The following is a 19708-nucleotide window of genomic DNA, read 5'->3' as shown; positions in this document are numbered from 1 at the left end:
CATCGGAAAATCTAGTAATGTTGCACAATTGTTGAGTCCGCTGAATGCGGCCAGTGTAGACAACTTTCAAGCATAATTTATTTTAAAAAATATTGAGAAAAATCAACCAATCACGTGTATCATAGATTAATAAAAATTTAGTATCTTTGTATTTGATTGGCCAATTTTTTTACGCATGCGCATTTATTTGGACAATTTTAGTCGCGCGTACATTTTGAATCATTGATTTCGAATCATAGTCACTGCATTCAATGGACAAGTCTACTCGCATGGGCTTGCAAGGAATGCAGGGGATGCAGGTGAATCGGCGAAAGTATCGTGCTACGTTATTGGATACATTTATGATCGCTAATAATAATTTTGAGAGTTACCTGAGTTGAAGTATTTAATATTACGCGACAAAACCTAACGCGCTATGTGAGGTTTCCAAATCGCTTTGATTCCGATCAATTCGGACAACACATTGACTCTTTTCAAGAAAAGTCACAAAGACAGGCTTGGAACCGCAAAGAAGAGATTCGGTTTATTCGCTACACTGAACATTTAGGATATATAAATATGTCAGATAAAGAATCAAACGACGAGATCGAGGTGATATCCGAGAGATTGCAGGCCGCCACGACCATAGATTCCGCGCACAATAACGTGCAACAGGGAAAAGGCTCGCGGAAAAACAGTAATAATGGTGCGACGCGTCAACCTGGGAACGTCAAAAAGTCTTGCTCCGCTATCACTAAAACTACCACTACCACGATGGACAATTGTGTCCTGATGAGGAATATTCCCGAGCTCAATCTGCCCGAAAAGATTATTTTCGTTATCGATACAGTCCGGGAACAGCAATACACGCCTTTCAAGCTCGGCACTGGAGCGACGTTCTCGCCGCTGTACATGATAAGACGCGTGGTCGAGAGCTTTGTCGGCGCAAAGTCAACGATACAACCCGGAGTACACGAGTACGCCCTGATGAGTCTGGGTTCGCAGGGCGCGTCCTGGCTCTGCAACTATACCAACAACATTAAGACAGTAGTCAATCACTTGGAGAGCATCACGGAGGATGTGCTGGACGAGGAGCAAAAGACCTACGATCTAGGACAGTTGTTCGAGGCGATACACGCGCGAATAGCGATACCGGCGATGAATCAGCCGATGTTCGTCTCGCGCGTCATCTTGATATACGGACGATCAAACTCTATTCCCAAGTTTCATACCGGCCACAAGTATCTGGAAAATTTGACGGAAAATCCGTGTTTCTTCTTGGACGTGCTATTCGTTCACGAACCAGCCAGCGATGATAATATGTGCGAGGCGGTATACGCTGAAATCGCGGCTCTGGATACTACAAGTTATTCTTATATCCTTGAAGTAGGCAGGAATCCTGCTAAGCTGCACGATAATATGGCAAAACTCTTGGCGCATCCACTGCAACGTCCACTGCAGAAAGATGCTTCTTACAGTTTTATTTCAAATACAGCCTCACAGGAAGTGCATACTAATGTATAGAATGCTGTGTATATTTGCATTATTTATTTTCATTGAAAGGTTCGTATATTTCCTTCAAATTTTTGTATCGACGTGATGTAATTTCAAAGCAATGTAGTATGTTTATATTTAATTAGTAACATATTTCCAGCAATTTTTATTCGTCGATGAAATTATATAAGAGACAAAAGTGTGGTTGCGCATTATACATTATTGTTCAAACTTTTGCAAAATAAATAATATTATTTTTGTATATAGATTTATAAATTAGCCCTATAAATCAAATATATATCTTGTAGCAAGTATTGATTCTAAAATCTAAAAAAAAAAGGAGAGATTCTATAACTAAAGAATCTTATTTTAAAAAATATTCCATCTTATTCTCTTTACAAAAATAATTGTTTCTATCTGATTTCTATATTATTACAGGACATCACTTTGTTGCTGTGATTTGTATTACATCTTATATTATCACATCTTGAACAAAGATTTTAAAACTTAGTGGTACAACGCTTTGCTGTTATATGGGTGGAAAGCTTTTCAAGTAAAGGTGCACCCGCAGATATGACAAAAAAATGGCCTTATTCTGGAATGCGTTCGTTGGTGTCTGATGAGATTAGATGCATATGAGAATTTTTGTTGACATTTGTTACATGTGTAAGACTGGTCGCCAGTATGTTTCCTCTTGTGCTTATTGAGATCTCCTGTGTGAATTGAACTTCTGACAGAAGTCGCACGTCAATTGGCATAGTTTTCTTCTTGTCCCTCCAGCACTTTCGTCCAATTGCGAAGTATCGATACCAATGTGTTCTCCGTATACGCGATACTTCCTTCAATTACAACACCAATTTTCGCGGCTTTTCCGGATTGTATATTCTCATGGGAAATTACGTGATAATATGAATTATACTTTGCGTTCGAAGAATTTCGTTGACTTGCGACTTTTCTGTCATCTCTAAATTGCCAATTGAATTGCCTGTTGGAATTTTTGTATCAACTTTTCTGACGGTTATTATCTCAAGAAGTAAACACAAATCGGGAAAATTCTTCTTGAGATCTTTGAGAATTTAGTGATAGGAGGAGAACAAACTGTGTTCAAAATCTAAATATAGATAAAAAGACGAATTCATGTTTTTTTTTTATATAAGGTGGAATTAGACTTAATGTGTGTATAAATGTAATTACTACCGATTTTTCTAAATGCGTCTCAAAGTTGCAAATAATACACATTTCACTTAATATAAGATATTTTTTATGGCTTTTAGAAATAACTACGTACATACGATATGTGATATTATTTACAAATTCATGAAAAAATTATATTGATAAATAATAAGTTGTAAGTATATATGTGTGTGTATATATACATATATACATTATATATATATATATATATATATATATATATATATATATATATATATATGTATGTATGTATGTATGTATATATATGTATATATATATGTATTACGATAGTGTGCAATAAATTTCTTTATTACGCGATTTTACATCTATTGTAACATTTATTTTCAACATAATAAATAGAAAAAACATCTTAAAAATCCATTCAATAATTTGAGAAAAATATAGAAAAATAAAGAAAAATATTTTCCGATTCTTATTTAATATTTATCTCTTTATTTATATATAGCGTTTATGCTTGAATTAATATTCAAAATTTGTCCATTACAGGTAATATTGTTTAGTGCGAATATGATAGGTCTATTACATATTAATCTTTCTAATTATTATTTTTATTTGGTTTTAATCCCAAATTCTTACAAATATAATGAATGAAAATTATTCAAAGTCATGAGAAAAAGGAATACTTTTCCACAAAGAAATTCTTAACATAAGTACATAAGACATTTTGATTATTTAGATAATGATTTCACAGAACAGTATTATGTTTTGAAGGTCGAGCGAAACCGGTTTGTGGTCATTTGATTCACAATTTACCCTGATTATTGCACTTATCACAAATTACAAATTCGATCTCTATAAAAGAATATGCGCTCTTTCGTTGCTTTCAAATACCGGCACATGTTTCTTGCAGCAGAAATGACAACGTCTTCGAGTATCGCATATCGCACGACATGCTTCTGTGTGAATGCTATAATTACTGATATTTACATTTCTAAACGAATATGAGGAGAGAGAGAAAAAAAATTGATATTTAGAAAAAAATAGTAGATCGGTTCATCCATATCTGGATATTGATACACGGTTCTCCTGATAAAATAAACAACATGACTACCGTGATAATTGTGGGAATCTCCATTAAGGAATACTCGTCAATGCATAAGGATTCCAAGTGCATATAACACGCACACGCGGATAAACAAAATAGATAATACATGGTATCAATTATATTGAAAGTATATTCGATTTTGTGTAGGAATTTATTAGATTTTGTGCGGATTATTTTGCACAATTTGAGTTGGCGTATCGATTACAATAGTTTTGCGAATTCAGGCAAACAGATTTTCCATATTTTCTTATACAATGAATTTATAATACAATAAATACTGTCTTCAATTATTTCTATAAATATTACAAAATATATGTCGGTTTTTCTTAATAAGAGTGTCAAGATATTAATGGTTTTTAAGATAAAGAACTTTTCTCGAATATTACCATATTTAAAATGATATACTCGATATAAATATACATGCAAACATTTTCATCCATTCGTGTAAAGAAACATACATTCATTCTGCTGATAACGCGAATACAAAATCTTTATTGATTACGTTAGAGTTTGAATGATATATACATAATATATAGAGTATATATATATATATATATATATATATATATATATATATATGTATGTATATAACTATACAATATGTGATTGAGTGACGTAACTGCAACAATGCATCTTCCGCATTCATTCTCTAAGATGTCCCGTTTCTATTGGGATTATTTTTTAACGACGGATTATTTTTCTCGTAGTTAGTTAACTTGTCAATTGAAATATAATCTAGATTTAAGAGAATATCTATTGCTTTCTTCTGAAATTTAATTCGCAAATTCTTTTTCAAATCGTAAATTACACTATTATTTACAGAGAAAAAAAAAGTTACTTCACGAAGAAAATTGATCCGACAATCAAATTAATACGAGTATCAAAACGGGACATTTCATATGCATTGTCGAGTAGTGAAATTAGTGAAGATAGTCTAGTAACAATAAAATAATAATAATATACTTTTTTTATCACAGTAATGTAAGTCACTTGTTGATATAATGTCCGCTTACTTATTTGAGATTAATATACAATATAGCTGTTTGTAGTATGTCTTTAAAATTTCAATCTCAAATTCGTTAACTTCGCGCGATCGCATTACAAAATATTTAATGATTATCGATAAAAACATAAATATTATATATTGTTTATAAATATTAATTTTTTAATATAGATGTATTAATACTTTATAATACTTAGTTACGTCGAAAAAAACGTCCATTACTTATTACTCTTCATTCTGGCGCATCTTATTGTGTCTATTTAAATTGTTTCGTTCGCGTGCAAATACTTCTTATATTAATTATATTTGTAATCTGTTATTACTATTACATGGATATGTGTATCATAAAGAGCGCGCGCGAATCACAGAACTCAGAATGCAAGCGACAAAAAGGATTAATGTTATACTCGAATTGGACGCCGAAGATTTCATTTGTAATTTCATAAGTTGTTCAAGATATCTCAGGAGATGGTCTAGTCTACCTATGAGATGATTGTGTTCCTCTGATTCTTCTTTATCGATTGTCGTTGAATTTGTAGTGATCTCTGAGTTACCTTCGTTCTGATCATCTGTCAATTTCCAATCCCCGCATTTAGGAAAATTACGAGGCACTGGCGGCATCTCTTCGTTTTCACCCACCTTGAAGATCAGGGCCATTCCTATTTCCGCGTGAAATTCAATGTGACAATGAAACAGCCAGTATCCTGAAAAATATGTATAACCAATCAGTAATGTGTATCTTTTTCTCAATCAATCTCAAAATAAATATTATATTTTATTATTATATTTTATCAAAGAAGATTTACAAGTTTAATTAAATTTTCTTTTCACATTCAATTAGGTATAAATGTTAAAGTTAAGTAAAATACAATAATAAAATATTATAATAAAACAAAATACAAAGTTATTACTTTAGCATTGTATAATTTCATTTATTAAGTTATTTTTTGTGCTCACGTGTAAAAGTTTAATATTTCTTGAGTTTAACATTTTTTACTCTTGAATCTTTTTTTTTTAACGTAATTTATCTCTCGATGGGATATTTTTAAAGCAAATACTTCGATTATTTACTGGCTCTGTCTTTTTTCAGTTTTTTTTTTTTAATAATATGCAAGTGTTCCGCGAGGTTTTACCTGGATTATTAGCGTAAAATCGCACAATGGTGTAACCACCGTCAGGCACCGTCACCGTGTCCTTCAAAGGTGCTCGCGTGAGTCTCCTATTTATTAAACCTTGCTTATCTAATTCCTTTACTTCAGCGGCCGTAATGTTACTTCCTATCTTCTCCATCGCCACAACGCGGAACTGGTAACCGTGAAGGTGAAACGGATGATTCGCGTCATACGGAACACCTAAACAAAGGTCATTACTTATTAAAGAAATCAAAGTTTACGGAGAAAAAGGATATTTGTAAGAGGAGATGCTCGTGTACCTTCGTCAATCAGAACCAGTTCCACTACACTGTTAATTTTCACCTGGAGTACATGAGTACAAGCACAGTAATCACTCTCGCATCCCTCGACCGTGCTAGAGTTACAAAACTGATTCGGCTTTATAAGGTTTCTTTCGAGCAAGAGTGGAAATGGTGGTAGCTTCATTGATATGTGATTCAGTTGCGGTGTGAATAATCGCTGTCTTATATCCTTTACTAAAAAAAGAAAAAAACAATCAAAATGTTTTACAAAACAATAAAGGATTTAGATTTTTGAAAGAATAAATTTATATATTTGTAATAGGTACTTTTTATACTATGTTGTATATTCCTGAAAAGTGTACACAGGATTTGAAAGTTTTATTTTTCTTTTAACAAATTTATATCTCTTTATGTACCATATTTGACTATATCTTAACATATGTGACTGATATAAGTTTAAAATATTGCATAAATATGTATTTTGTAGAATATCAGTTTACAGAAAAAATAAGTGTAGACATCATATTTAAAACAAGAGAAAAAAAATTTTTAATTAATTTAAAACTGGATATTTATTTTGTTAACGTATTACGTTGATCAAGATAATATTTATTATTTCTCCAAAAAAAGAAAATCAATGGTACACTGTTGAAATATGCTTTTCCCCAGATTAAAGCTATCAAATGGACTAGAAATTAATAGTATTGCATTATCAGAATGGATCTTGTGCCTTATTGTTCTTTCAAGAGACTGATTTTATGTACATTCAGCGTGCGCGGTCGTAAAAGATCACATTTGAACTGTACCTTGATGAAAACCATATAGATTCTTGCGATGAAAGTGCGGGTTATCTTTCCCATAAAAATCATACGATATGTAGAACTGATAATCCGGTTCTTTGGTATTCAACACGTCATCATCGTCCATCGCAGTCAACATTGGGATACTGATACTATTATTTGATTCGGTTCCTTTATTCAGAGCATTCACTTGCTGAAACCGGAAACATTGTCATTTTTTAAATCTCCTGTAAAATAATTTTACGAATGCTTGAGAGAAGGAGGAGATCGCGAAGACGTTTATACACGTACCAATCCATAAGAATCATTTCGCACGCGATTATATGTAACTTCCACCGCCGGCTCTTCCTCAGGTGCTCCTTCATATCTAAGTAAGGCGACTTGATAGGCGCTCAGAAATCTCTCGTCGCAATCCATCAGTCCTCGAAATCTCATCCAATAGTTGTCCACCGGTTGGTTCATTTCGATTATGAAGTCGAACCTTTCGCCGGCGTAACTCACTAGCGATTCGGCTGTAATCATTGTGCAATATATATAAGCATTTCAGCATGAAGATTTTTTTTATTATACTTATTTCGCGAATATACTTAATATTACTTATATGTATATCTTGCTTCAAATCACACGTTAGAAATTCTGCTACAATTTTTGTATAATCAATTTTGTGTGTGTGAGTGTTATCTCATTTTATTTAATAAATTAAATTAAAATAATTGTGTATGAGTAAAAATAATTACAACACTAATATTTTTGATTATTAAAATAAATAATTATTAAAATAAATAATTACCGCATCAGCTGGTTTAAAAGAAATGATGTATACTTAACTTTAATAAATATCATGGATATTAATAAATAATAATTATCATGAAATATTAATAAACAATTTCCATTCATTTAATCAGTATTTTAAATGTGTTAAATATTTTATTATATAATCTTATTTATAACATCGATATATTTGAGCAAAATTGTCCGTAACTTTCGCGATGCTTATTAAAACTATCAATTACTGATCTTATGTAAAAATAATAAGTGGCACGTAATATGAAAATAAAATCATACCTTGTATCGATTCAATATCACGTCCGTCTGAGCTGATCACATATAAAGTATGATTGTCGACGGAAATTTCAATGGGACAATTCAGGAACTCCGCGTTAATAAGCCTGAATCTGTATCGGAAATTCTGCAAGCGTAAATCATAAAATCGACTGCTATGAATACAAAAATCATGTAATTTTATTCAAAAATAAAAAATAAAGCTGATGTACGCAAAACTTCAAATCTATTTAGGAATAAAATTATGCCCATGATAATATTTCAAAACAGGTTTACTTTAATGTGAGATATTTTTCTTTTTTCTCAAGCGCAATAAATATTTCAATCAAGCTAGATGAAACATATATATATCTCGTTTCTTTAATCTAGTTTTAATCAAATATATTTGTAGTTTTTATACTTGTAGTTTTTTATAAATGCATATTTACAAAAATTAGCAAAATGGTAAAAATTTACCGATTTTACGACGAATGTCGAAATAGGCATGTCAGCTAATGTCTCGTTTTCACCTTCGATAGCGATGAAACGGCCCAGACCATTTATAAGTAAATTGGGCGCTTTGTTATGACCGTCTGAGTGATGATGCGCTAGAAATTTAGTGAGACCCAGTTCGTGGACCCAATCGGCGACTACTAGGATATGCTCATCGTAGTCATACAGATCCTTGTGCCAGTTGATTTTAGGAGGTACACGAACGATTAACGATCCGAATACACCGTCGCCTCTCTGGAATCCTGTGGGGGCAAAAATATGCAATAAAATATTATATTAATTATTACACAATCGAATGAATTATTTAATTTATAAGCAAAATTTTTCTTTTTCCTCAATTTTCTGCTGAAAATATTCTTGATACAACAATACTTGTAAAAGATTTAGCGAAAGTGGAAACGCACCTATATGAGAGTGCCAGAAATGCGTCCCAGCTTCGCTGGCAATGTAGTTGTATCGGAAAGTCGCTCCAGGAGGAATGGGACATTGCGATACATAGGGTACACCGTCCATATACGGCGTGGCGAGATGATGCTGGCCGTGCCAATGCATCGTAGTGCTCTCCGAGTGTAACAAGTTGATCATATCCACCATTATCCTGTCACCTTGACACACCTATAATTGAAATAATTTTTTCCCAATATTCTCGGTATTTTTAATTAACAGTCTAACATAAGACTCGCGACGTATCTGTGGAAAGCTTACGTGAAGAGTCTTACCCTTCGTTACCTGTAATCCATGATTAAAGTGACACGACACGTGAGTCAATTACGAGCAAGCCACAAACAATTCTATTTTTATAGTTGATAACTGCAGTAAAAATAAAATATACAATGATTGCGAAACAAAACGAGCAAATATGTATAAAGTAAAGCTAAGTGAATAAATGAAAAAAATTCCGGATGATTCTTTAGAATCATATAATTGAACAATTATCACGTAATCTCATCACAAAGTATATTAATTAGAGCTTAATCTGGAAGTGAATCCCAGCGCTCTCATGATATCATTGTATAATTGCGTAACGGTAACGTGAGTGATAATTATGTTCAAGTTCATCGAAATAATATAAACGAAGCGGCGAATCGTAATCTTTTTTTTACTTGATTGAATGAATTACAAAAATTTAGCCTATCAAATAATAACACAGAAAAAATAGAAAAATTATATATTAGCGAGGAAAAATTATATATATTAACTTTGCATTACTCATATATTAGTAACATTAATTAATAATAAGTTGATTTCTACGATAGGCTTGGATTTACGTGAATTTATTCTTGAATAAATTCTTCGTTTATAATTTATAGCGAAATTTAAAAAATATAAAATATAATCATGAAAAGTGACCGAAAAGTGCGCGGATATACAAGACTTAGGTCATTTTATAATACTAGATACACAAGAATTAAAAAATCTGCTTAAATTATCTGCTGATTAATACCTCAATCTTGTAAATTTCTCAATATTTAATTTAAAAAAATAAAAAAGATCTCTGAATAAATAAAGAGGAAAACAGAACGGATAAAAATAGACACTCAAATGATTTCTGATTAAAAGCCTCGTCAAACTTGTCTCGCAATCCAATACCTCGATTACACACCTCGATCGCTGGACCCGGCATTTGCCGGTTCACGACCAAGAGAGATCGCTTTATGCCATCCGCCGGGATGCAATGAGGTCGAAAACAATCCGTAATATTGAAGGGGCAGTCGTAACAAGCTTTGCTCATCGCGTAATAAGACTCCAGCTTGAAAGTGTAATAACAGTCCAGAGGTGCCGCGCCATCCTTGCATGTTCGCCGACACGCATGTCGTTTCCAATCGATGTTGTCAGCGATCTCCGGATCAATCGGCGACAAACCGAAGTCGTCGTATGCCGTTATTATTATTTCTAAAATCAATAAACAATGATTTAATAGTGTTCCTCTTTACCTGAACTTTGTTTTTATTTTCAATAAAATATGTTTCCAGATAAACATTTATAACATATTTAAAAAGCGCTTCGATCCCTCTTTTCTTTCTCTTATATATATTTTTCAAAAAGCTTCGCTTCTTGTAAACTAAAATTAGGGAAAACTAAAAGCAAATTAGATATATAAAAATAAAAGTACAATAAAATGCAATTAAATGCGATTATTAAAAAGACCAAGGCACAATATGAAAAAGGATTGCACTCACCTGATCGGCTTTCATGAATGATCAGTTGAAGCGAAATAAGTAACACATTCCAGATTATCATTCTCGTTCTGTAAAACGAGAATTCTGTTTTATAATTCAAAGAAAAGATCACAGACATATGTAACATGTAAAATCAGTTCATCACATACATTATTATGCAAATTAAAATTACAGAACTACAAATTACAGAAATAAAACCTCTCGATAAAAGTAACCGATATACGCAAATAAATTGAAGATATTGTGTGTTCGTGTCAGTATGACTTATGTAATGCGTGCGTATAAAGCGTTTAACACATGTGGCGGTTTATAAATCTAAATTTAACTTCAAACGCGGTATGTGTATTTAATTCATTGTGCAAAAAATTTGAAAAGATAACACTAAATTAATAATTTTCGCGAAATTAAATCCGAAAGGATTTAAATTTCTACTTCTTGCCTTTTTTTTAAATAATTTCATGTACATAAGCATTTAAACAAATACAATTATTTTAATTCATAAAGTGTTATCTTAATATATTTTTAATGTCTTTTTATTCATGTCAAACAAAAAGTTACCAGCCTTTTAATTAGAGCAATTATCTTAATATCGCTCTTCCGGTTTCTCGATGATGTTATATTTCCGACTGTTATATTTCTGACTTCTACATATGTTCAGATGATCATGGATTTCTCACATAATTGATTTTCAGAAATAGGAAGTCATGAAGAGGCTATCGCTTAAGCTTAACCGACCGCTCAGTTCCAACAATCTTCGTTTGTATTTGATATTCTCCACGTTAAAGTCAACAATGAAATGAAATGAATTTTACCTCATACGGAATATCTCACTTCTAATGCATTTAAATGCTACACACATGCAATATACATACAATTAAAGCAAAATGGAATTTTTCCTCAATCATGATGATAATCGTAATTTATCACGACTTTTCAATTTCCTTCATATTATGTATCTTTATAAATTTCATACGAAAAATTTTGTCGAAGTAATATTATGTACAATTTTTTCGAAAAGTAATAAGTAATATTAAATATGAAAAATCTAATTTGAAATTTTATTTTTAAGGAAAATATATCTTTTCTTAGTAATCTCAAACTTTCAAATTAAATTTTCTTCCCTAATATCCCATAAGCTTAATATCCATATTAATGATAAATATTTTAACGTACAACTCAACAGAATAATTATTAATTCTTTCGCAAAGAATTCGTGTGAGACGAGAATTTCATTTAATTGCCATACATGGATGAAAAAACTACACTTGGCGTTTCAAATCGCCGATGTGCAATGTCGAAATCTCTCTTACAACACAACACATCATAGTTTCACGAATTTAGCACAACGCACACCTGCGCCTCCATCACTGTAGTATAGAAACAAAATTGTTACTTGCAATTGTGCCACAATATCATCTTTCTGTTATTACAAACAATTAACTTTGTCGCGAATCCAAATAAGTCTAATACAATTTTTTTAAATAATTTTTCGGTGATGAAATGACTTTAAATATTAGAGCAATTGACAGAAAGAATCATATTTATAGAATACATCTTTCTTTTATATATGTATACAATAATATAATTATGTATTCACACAAATTATACACACGCACACATATGAATAATTTTTAATAAACATAAACATATATATATGTTTCAATATATCTTCTCTAATATTTTTAATTATTAAAATTGTTCATTGTGAAGATTATATTTGATCTTTTACATAAAATATTTATGTATATCGAACCACGTGACACACACACACACAAACATGAGAGTTTAACAGTTTAATGAGGTGCAAGTAATTGTTAGTTTTTTATTTCAGATCATAAAGTTTTCGAACGTATCATAACGTAATGAACAGTGGCAAAATAATGTTCGAAACGCACAAAATTTTTTTAACATTTGTTGTAACGGAAAAACTATCTTTATATTTAGCTTTCCCGTTACAAGAAAACATCATTTTGAAGTGTTCTTTGAATGTCCATAATGTCCGTAGTCATTGAAGCTACTTATGAATTTCAAGGATATTTAAGCAATCCTATGTCATTTTTAATAGTAAGGGGCACATGCGATTAAAGTATCAATCGAGCAAGTTCCAAAATTATAAAAAGATTAGATACTTTAATTATATATATATATATATATATATATATATATATATATATATATATATATAGTATTTAATATTTATATTCAGTACTTTAAAAATATCGTCTTTTTTCTTCATTCAATCTTTTTCGAAAGAATAATGTAAGAAATTTCAAATGTCTAACGCGACTTACTGGATCATATTTTTGATGCTCGAGATCGATGATAATCCCAAAATAAAGTATGCTAGTGTAGTATAATTTGCGTTATTGCAGCTGATATGTGATACGTGTTGTCGGGCGTTCAACTCTCTGGACACCAAGATTCGGATGCACCATATCACAAACGCACGAGACAACGGAAGCTACCGTCTCTTTCAGCTTTCGACGAAAGCAACGCGGATATGCACCACCGGGAGACAGTTTCACGGACGTTTTACGAAGAAGTGGATCGGCGTCGTGCCACTCGCTCGTCTATATGATTCAGGAGACCTCCCGCGCGGAGATCAAGCGTACCCCAGGAAAGCGGACTCGAGAGGGGTCTCCTATGCTTTACCTGGACAGTATAGAGGATAAATGTAATACTGTCGTTAGAATCATACTAAATGGGCTAATCCCCATTTCACGACTCAACAGACCCCCGCTTGAGTTTACGCGACCAATAACTATAAGTTTTTCCTGAGCATGAATTCGTCAGTGGACTTTCCACTCGTTATCCTAAACTTGCCCAGGAGCAGCAGGCACGCGGAACCGGTATGTATCACAATATTTTTTTTCTTATAGAAATAATACGTGGAGAGAAAGATACTCAACGAGAACTTTAGCGTTTTTATAAAAATAAAAGAGGCTTCCGGCAAATTAAACTTTAAAGAAAAAAATGGATGATATTTTTCAATTAATTTCGGCCTTTATTTGGACTTTATTTGGTTTCATTTTAAATATGTTAATATTAATTGTGAATGCGCGAAAAACGATGACTTGTTGCAATATTTTCGTTAAGAAGGAATCGTTTGTAAATCATCCTCGGATATTTTGAGTAAAGATGTATACAAAAACAAATATAAAATCTAATAAAAATATGTTCAAAATTTATGTAATTTCCTTATCAATTTTCTCTCTCCTTGTCTCTCTCTTTGACTCATTTTTGCTGATATAAAATATTCATTTGTTTGGATTTTAATAATATATATAATTGAACATGTATAATACATATATAATTAAATGATTGAAAATTTATTTCAATATCTACGTGTCTTCTTATATAACTTATTTATGCAATTAATAAATGATGATACTACATATTTTAGTTTTAATAAATCTAAAAAATAATTCTACCATCTATATTTGTATAAATTATATAAAAAGAGAAAAAAGAATCATAATCGTTTAACAATGTAAATTTTAAATCAAGATATGAGTAATGTTATTTCATCAATAAATAACTTGTTTGTGCATTAACATAATTAAACACAGAATAAGAAGAGATAATTTATCGAAAAACGTATATTAGATAAGAAATCTTTTTAATATTCATCATTAGTTAAAAACAATTTGAAAGAATAATTAAATAATGATTAAATAATTAAATAATGATGACATGAGTAAACACACAGAGAAAAATAAGTATCAAATCAAAACTTATATATTTAAACTAACGCGTTCATTGTTTCGTATATACGCAACAAGTTATAATCTTCTTAGAAGAATTTAATAATTTTAAATTTTAACAATATTATAGTCTTATTTTAATATTGTAATTGTCATCTCAAGAATATATAATTATTTAATTCTACTATAAGAAAATTATAATCTTTGATTTAAAAATGTTATTTTCTATCTAACATTGTTTCTTTTCCATCCGAGAAAATTTAATCTTAAATCATAAGAATATATTTTTCTCGATTGAACTATATAAAATGGCTTCATTCAAGTAAGCAATTATTCAAGCAATTATATTTTTCTTTAATTAACGCAATATAATCTCAATTCAAGATTTCCATGTTAAAACTAAATATATTTTCAAAACAAGAATATCCTTTTTTTCTGTACAATTAAATATGAAGAAAATAGAAATTACAGACATTATTCTTTATGTACACGCAACTTTTGTAACGATGTGATATTTTGATAATGTAGAAAAATGTTTGAAAGTAATAACTTCTACAAAAACGTTCTATCAAGTTCATCTACGGAATCGAATTCTGTAAATAAATAAAAAAAAGACTTACGATAATAATTAATTTTCCCTTAATCGCAACCACTTTCGAGGCCCGTCAAATTTTTGTTTTCTCGTGTACACCTAATCACTAACTACGTGACATTACAGTTATTTCGGATGCATAGCTTGATAAATTGGTATCGGAAACATAACTGACATTCCTGGAGCTTATCTTATCGATCGACGTGACATTATTCAATATTCGTCCATCTCTGGACACAACTATGTTACGAAAAGAACTACGAAAATTTAATGATACACTCGCTGATGATGCTACGTATTGCCAATGTATGCACTCTTTTCAAGTTTAAAGGAAAAGCACCGTTATCTTTGGCGAGATCGGACTTAATACCCCACAATAATGAGATAAGTGTTACTGATTTCGTAAATTTCAAAAAGAATATTATCGAGTATATCGCGTCACTTTAACACCTCATTTTGCGTAATATCGGTGATTACGATATCGGATATTATGAAAATTTCAGTTGTTAGTTCTTCGAAGTTTAACTCTGACAAAATTTCTTACACATAAATTATTTATAGTTCTTTTTTTAATTCGGAAATAGATAATATAGTATACACAAAGAAGACATTATTGATTTTTTAAAATTATTGATGCACATTAGACGCAAGAACGACCAAACTTTATTATGGCAATCAATTATTTGACATTGCATCAAAATATTTGTCGAATAAATAAAAAAATCTTGCCGAATAAATCTTTTTACAGAAGCATAAATTTGCTTTATTAAATTAATCTCGTCACTAGCGAATTAATCCGCGGAATTTATATATTATAGATAATAGATTATATATTTTTAGCAATTAAATTAATATTTTTAACAAATCTTTTTGTTGTCCACATAACAAATTTATTAAAAATATTTGTTCAAGACTATTAATTACTTTGTAACCATTAATCTCTAAAATTATTATTTTTTACATAATAAATGTACTGTCTTGAAATACATAAAATTTGTATCCGTGCATCTTATTGCGTGTTAAGATGATGCATTTTATCAATATTATCTATAATAAATTCCATTTTATACATATGCAATTAATTTAACTGAGAACAAGTTTCTGCGATTTATACGCCAGGATTTATTACATATTTATACCTATACACGTAATAAACTAAATAATTAAATATGCAAGATATATCAACTGCATATGCGATATTTTCCGAAATATTATTTTCGTAAAAGAATGAAGCGCGTATATCTTGACATTGTGCTTAGATAAGAGTAATTACTCTCTTCTCTTTCTCGAAGCTTAAGCTTCGATACGTATTCAGATATATCTTAATTAATGCAACAATTACGTAATATTATGCCATAATCGACAAACCAACTAACTTGCGCAATCACAAAGGTGAAATGGAGTTTAAAAATTCACATATTTTTTTTACGATGTATGTGCATGATAAGAAGAATCTTTTTAAGAGATTGAAATCCTTGTCAATCAGAATGTGATTAACACTGCAAAATAAAGAGATTGAAATTTTAAGAGATTGAAATCCTCGTCAATCGGAATGTGATTAACATTGCAAAAAAATAAATAAAGACACGGAAAAGATAATTTTTGTAATCGTGAAATTAACATGTAAAATGTAAATTAATATGTAAAAGAAATCTAATATAAACTAATATAAACTAATATATATGAGAAAAAAAATTACGATATTTTTATTTAATAATATTATATACGTTTTATATTTTACAAAAGAATATTGTAATTATTCAAATATTGCAATGCATGGAGAAATGCATAATTGTCCACAAAAAATAGAACAAATGCATAATTTCTGCATTAATAAATAAATGCACAATTTTTATAGTAATACATATTTTAATATCGTTATATTTCAATTTTACTATAAATTTTACTATAAATGTTGTAAAACAGAATATATTTTTTCATGTAATTTGTACAAAACTTTTTAAAATTTTTCATATGAAAAGATGATGGAATTTTATTCTGTGAAATTTTCAAATGCCTGTTTATAAAGCAATAATGTTACGTGGAACATGGACTGAATAATTCATACAAATTCATGCTTAATTATAAGTATTACAATGATTATCAATCATAAAATGGCGTTAATTAGAAATATCAAAGAATAAAAAAAGAATTGAAACATTCTTGAAACATGAGTTTTCAATGATTAAGGATTCAGTTCCACAAACTAATTTTATGTGGCGTATTTTTATTCACTTGTGTACGCAAAAAAAACAGATTTTAGATGATTTTTATATGATTTTAAGAAGAGTTGCAATTCTTTCTAAGAAAGTCAATATTTTAATACTATTCTCTAATTACTTAATATATATATTCATATTCATACTTAATATTCATTTTTAATATTCATATATTATTTTGTCAGAGAAATTATATTCTAGAACTGACATTCATATCTTTAGACATCTTTAAGATTAGAAAATAGATATTTTTAATATTAGAAAAGATAAATAGATTTTGCTGATACACGCTGACACATCACTTTACGTGCATGTCATTGATGAGATAAGATTAAGAGATGCACATTTTCACGAAAGTTTCTTCGTTCTGGAAATTTGCGTAACACTATACAGATTTTTATTAATATATATATTTTATAATATATAATTTTTATTAATATATAAATATATTTTGATATATTCTATTGAATTACAACACTACAAAATCGACCTTTGAAAATTGATGGACACGAAAATAAAAAAAGCAAAACAGATACTTTTTTGAGATATTATGTATAAATTAAAATCTATTTTTGCCTATTTTTATTATTCATCATATTATGAATGAAATACGACTAAATCAGATAAAAATAACAGTTTACATTTCTTCAGCAAAAGTTCCAGGAAACAAGCCTCGGAAGGAATTCCCCGTCAAATCTAAAAACGAAAAACCGGTAGTTGCCTGCTCACGTCAATCGATCGTGATGTTACAAGAACTTCCTAGTTTAACTAATAATTTGTATCCGTCTAATTACAATTGATATAAATAGTTTTTGCTCCATCTATATATATGTTTTTCGACCAATTATTGTCAGATTTCTATCAATCACAATTAACAGCCATTATTTTTCAATAGATTCATAACAAATATTACACGATCTTTATAATCGCGCTTGTTTCTCAACAACTCCAACACGCTTTATTGACGGGAAATAATGTCTTTAATTATGATTATCTTATATTCAATCTTCGACAGGAGGGGAAAAGGAAAGATGAGCGTATAAGGCGCAGATAATCGATTCTCAAGATTAAATCCGTTGGAAAAAAAATAGAAAAAAAAGAATCAAAATGCGCTAGAATGCTACAAAAAAAAAGAGAGAGAGCAAGATATTACATAATTTTGGAACGGGCTCGATCGCGAAGGTCGCGTAATGAACGCGTAAGGAATAACGACAGACTGATGAATGTAAAGAAAGAACATCATGCGAGTATGCACGAGACGAATTATTATCTACATTCTACGAGACAATCTTACCCAACCAGCCAAGCGCGCGATGGGCCATGGCCGCAAAATCAAGGGACGTGGAAAGTAAACTGAGAGTCTTGATATCTATATAATGATGTTTGTAGAAATATTACGACACGGCTCGACATACGTGTGTATGTTAATATTTCCCGAGTTTCCTTCTCTCTCTCTTCTAAAGAAGCGTCAAGTTATTAAGAAATACCGAGGTCAATACGGTTGGAGTGTGTATGTATGAATACCGATACATATTTTAGTTATTTCTGTTCATTTCGCATCGCAAAAAATTTACGTTTCAAATGTATGCAGAATATTGTATAACTCATCACGCGTTCGTTCCAATATAAAATATTTTTTTACTTCCATTTTACTTTTTTCTCTCATTATATATGTGTGTGTTCCCGTGTGTTTAATTATATGTTTAAATATTTTAAGTATATATTTCTTATCTTTCCACTTCACGTCTTATATTTTTTATTATACTGTATAACAAAAAATATAAGATATGAAGTGGGAAGATAAAAAACATATAAAAATGCTAAAAACGCGAAAAATACTGAAAAAAAATATACAAATAAAAATGTAATATTTTCCGATAATATAAACCGCAATTGTCACAATTGTCGCAATTTTAATTATAAATATGATATTCAATATAAGTAAATAATTATATATTGTTTTAACAAGATTCATCATTGAATATTGTTGCAATTATTACGACGATTGATATTTCAATTTCAAAGTAATTTCATGTTAATTCTGGAAAGTTTATATTATCTTTAATCCAGTTTAGAAAACATCCACTCGTTTCTTTTATTTACACAGTGAAGAATCAATTTAATATATTATTCCAATCTCTCACCTGTAATTGCACATTTCGACGGAAAGGGAAGAGAAAGTCCGGTCCAAAATGTCTCGGGGACGGCATAATATTGACGAAAACGACGACATTGCACGAAACGACATCGCGTAACAACGTGCAAGGACGATAAAGAGCATTTCCCTCGGTGTCGCGCGTAAATCACCTGTTAATAACACCGCAGCGTAACTGTCGTGCCATCTTCTTCTCGTATAAACAAACACCTTTCTCCGTATACCTTGTCACGAGGAGAGTAGATTACTGAAATTAAATTTTTGTTAGAAAAAAAATAATAAGGAAAATATTATTTTTAAGAATCGTATAAATTATAACATAAGATATTAATAAAAAAAATAACATAAGGAGCG

At 30.3% G+C, this 19708-nt stretch overlaps 2 protein-coding genes across 4 annotated transcripts; one reads left to right on the top strand and one right to left on the bottom strand.

Moving 5' to 3' along the window:
* The first annotated feature begins 256 nt into the window (after positions 1-256).
* LOC145975974 (BRISC and BRCA1-A complex member 1) lies at positions 257-2793 on the top strand. Its single transcript, XM_083106747.1, has 2 exons — positions 257-1542; positions 1912-2793. Exon 1 carries the CDS (start codon positions 559-561, stop codon positions 1501-1503), a length of 945 nt encoding a protein of 314 aa, XP_082962873.1. The 5' UTR covers positions 257-558; the 3' UTR covers positions 1504-1542; positions 1912-2793.
* Positions 2794-3865: 1072 nt separating this feature from the next.
* Positions 3866-19557, bottom strand: LOC145975971 (multicopper oxidase 3). Of its 3 annotated transcripts, XM_083106742.1 has the most exons (12): positions 19344-19556; positions 12976-13336; positions 10685-10752; positions 10108-10397; positions 8909-9119; positions 8469-8746; positions 8016-8139; positions 7242-7462; positions 6957-7143; positions 6169-6384; positions 5870-6088; positions 3866-5440 (listed from the first exon to the last, which is right to left on the bottom strand). In XM_083106742.1, the coding sequence occupies exons 2-12, from the start codon at positions 12981-12983 to the stop codon at positions 5079-5081; spliced, it is 2184 nt and encodes a 727-aa protein (XP_082962868.1). In that variant the 5' UTR covers positions 12984-13336; positions 19344-19556; the 3' UTR covers positions 3866-5078. The 3 variants fall into 3 exon arrangements, with proteins under 3 accessions (XP_082962868.1, XP_082962867.1, XP_082962869.1); XM_083106741.1 differs by lacking the exon at positions 12976-13336 and having other exon boundaries at positions 19344-19557; XM_083106743.1 differs by lacking the exons at positions 12976-13336; positions 19344-19556 and adding an exon at positions 11247-11683.
* Between the last annotated feature and the right edge of the window lie 151 nt (positions 19558-19708).

Source organism: Camponotus vicinus, unplaced genomic scaffold (assembly GCF_025532165.1).
Source record: "Camponotus vicinus isolate PSW18456_S1 unplaced genomic scaffold, iyCamVici1.0 SCAF_8, whole genome shotgun sequence".
NCBI classification, from domain to species: domain Eukaryota; kingdom Metazoa; phylum Arthropoda; class Insecta; order Hymenoptera; family Formicidae; genus Camponotus; species Camponotus vicinus.
The sequence above is the reverse complement of the archived record's forward strand: the minus strand, read 5'-3'. Positions and strand labels throughout refer to the sequence as shown.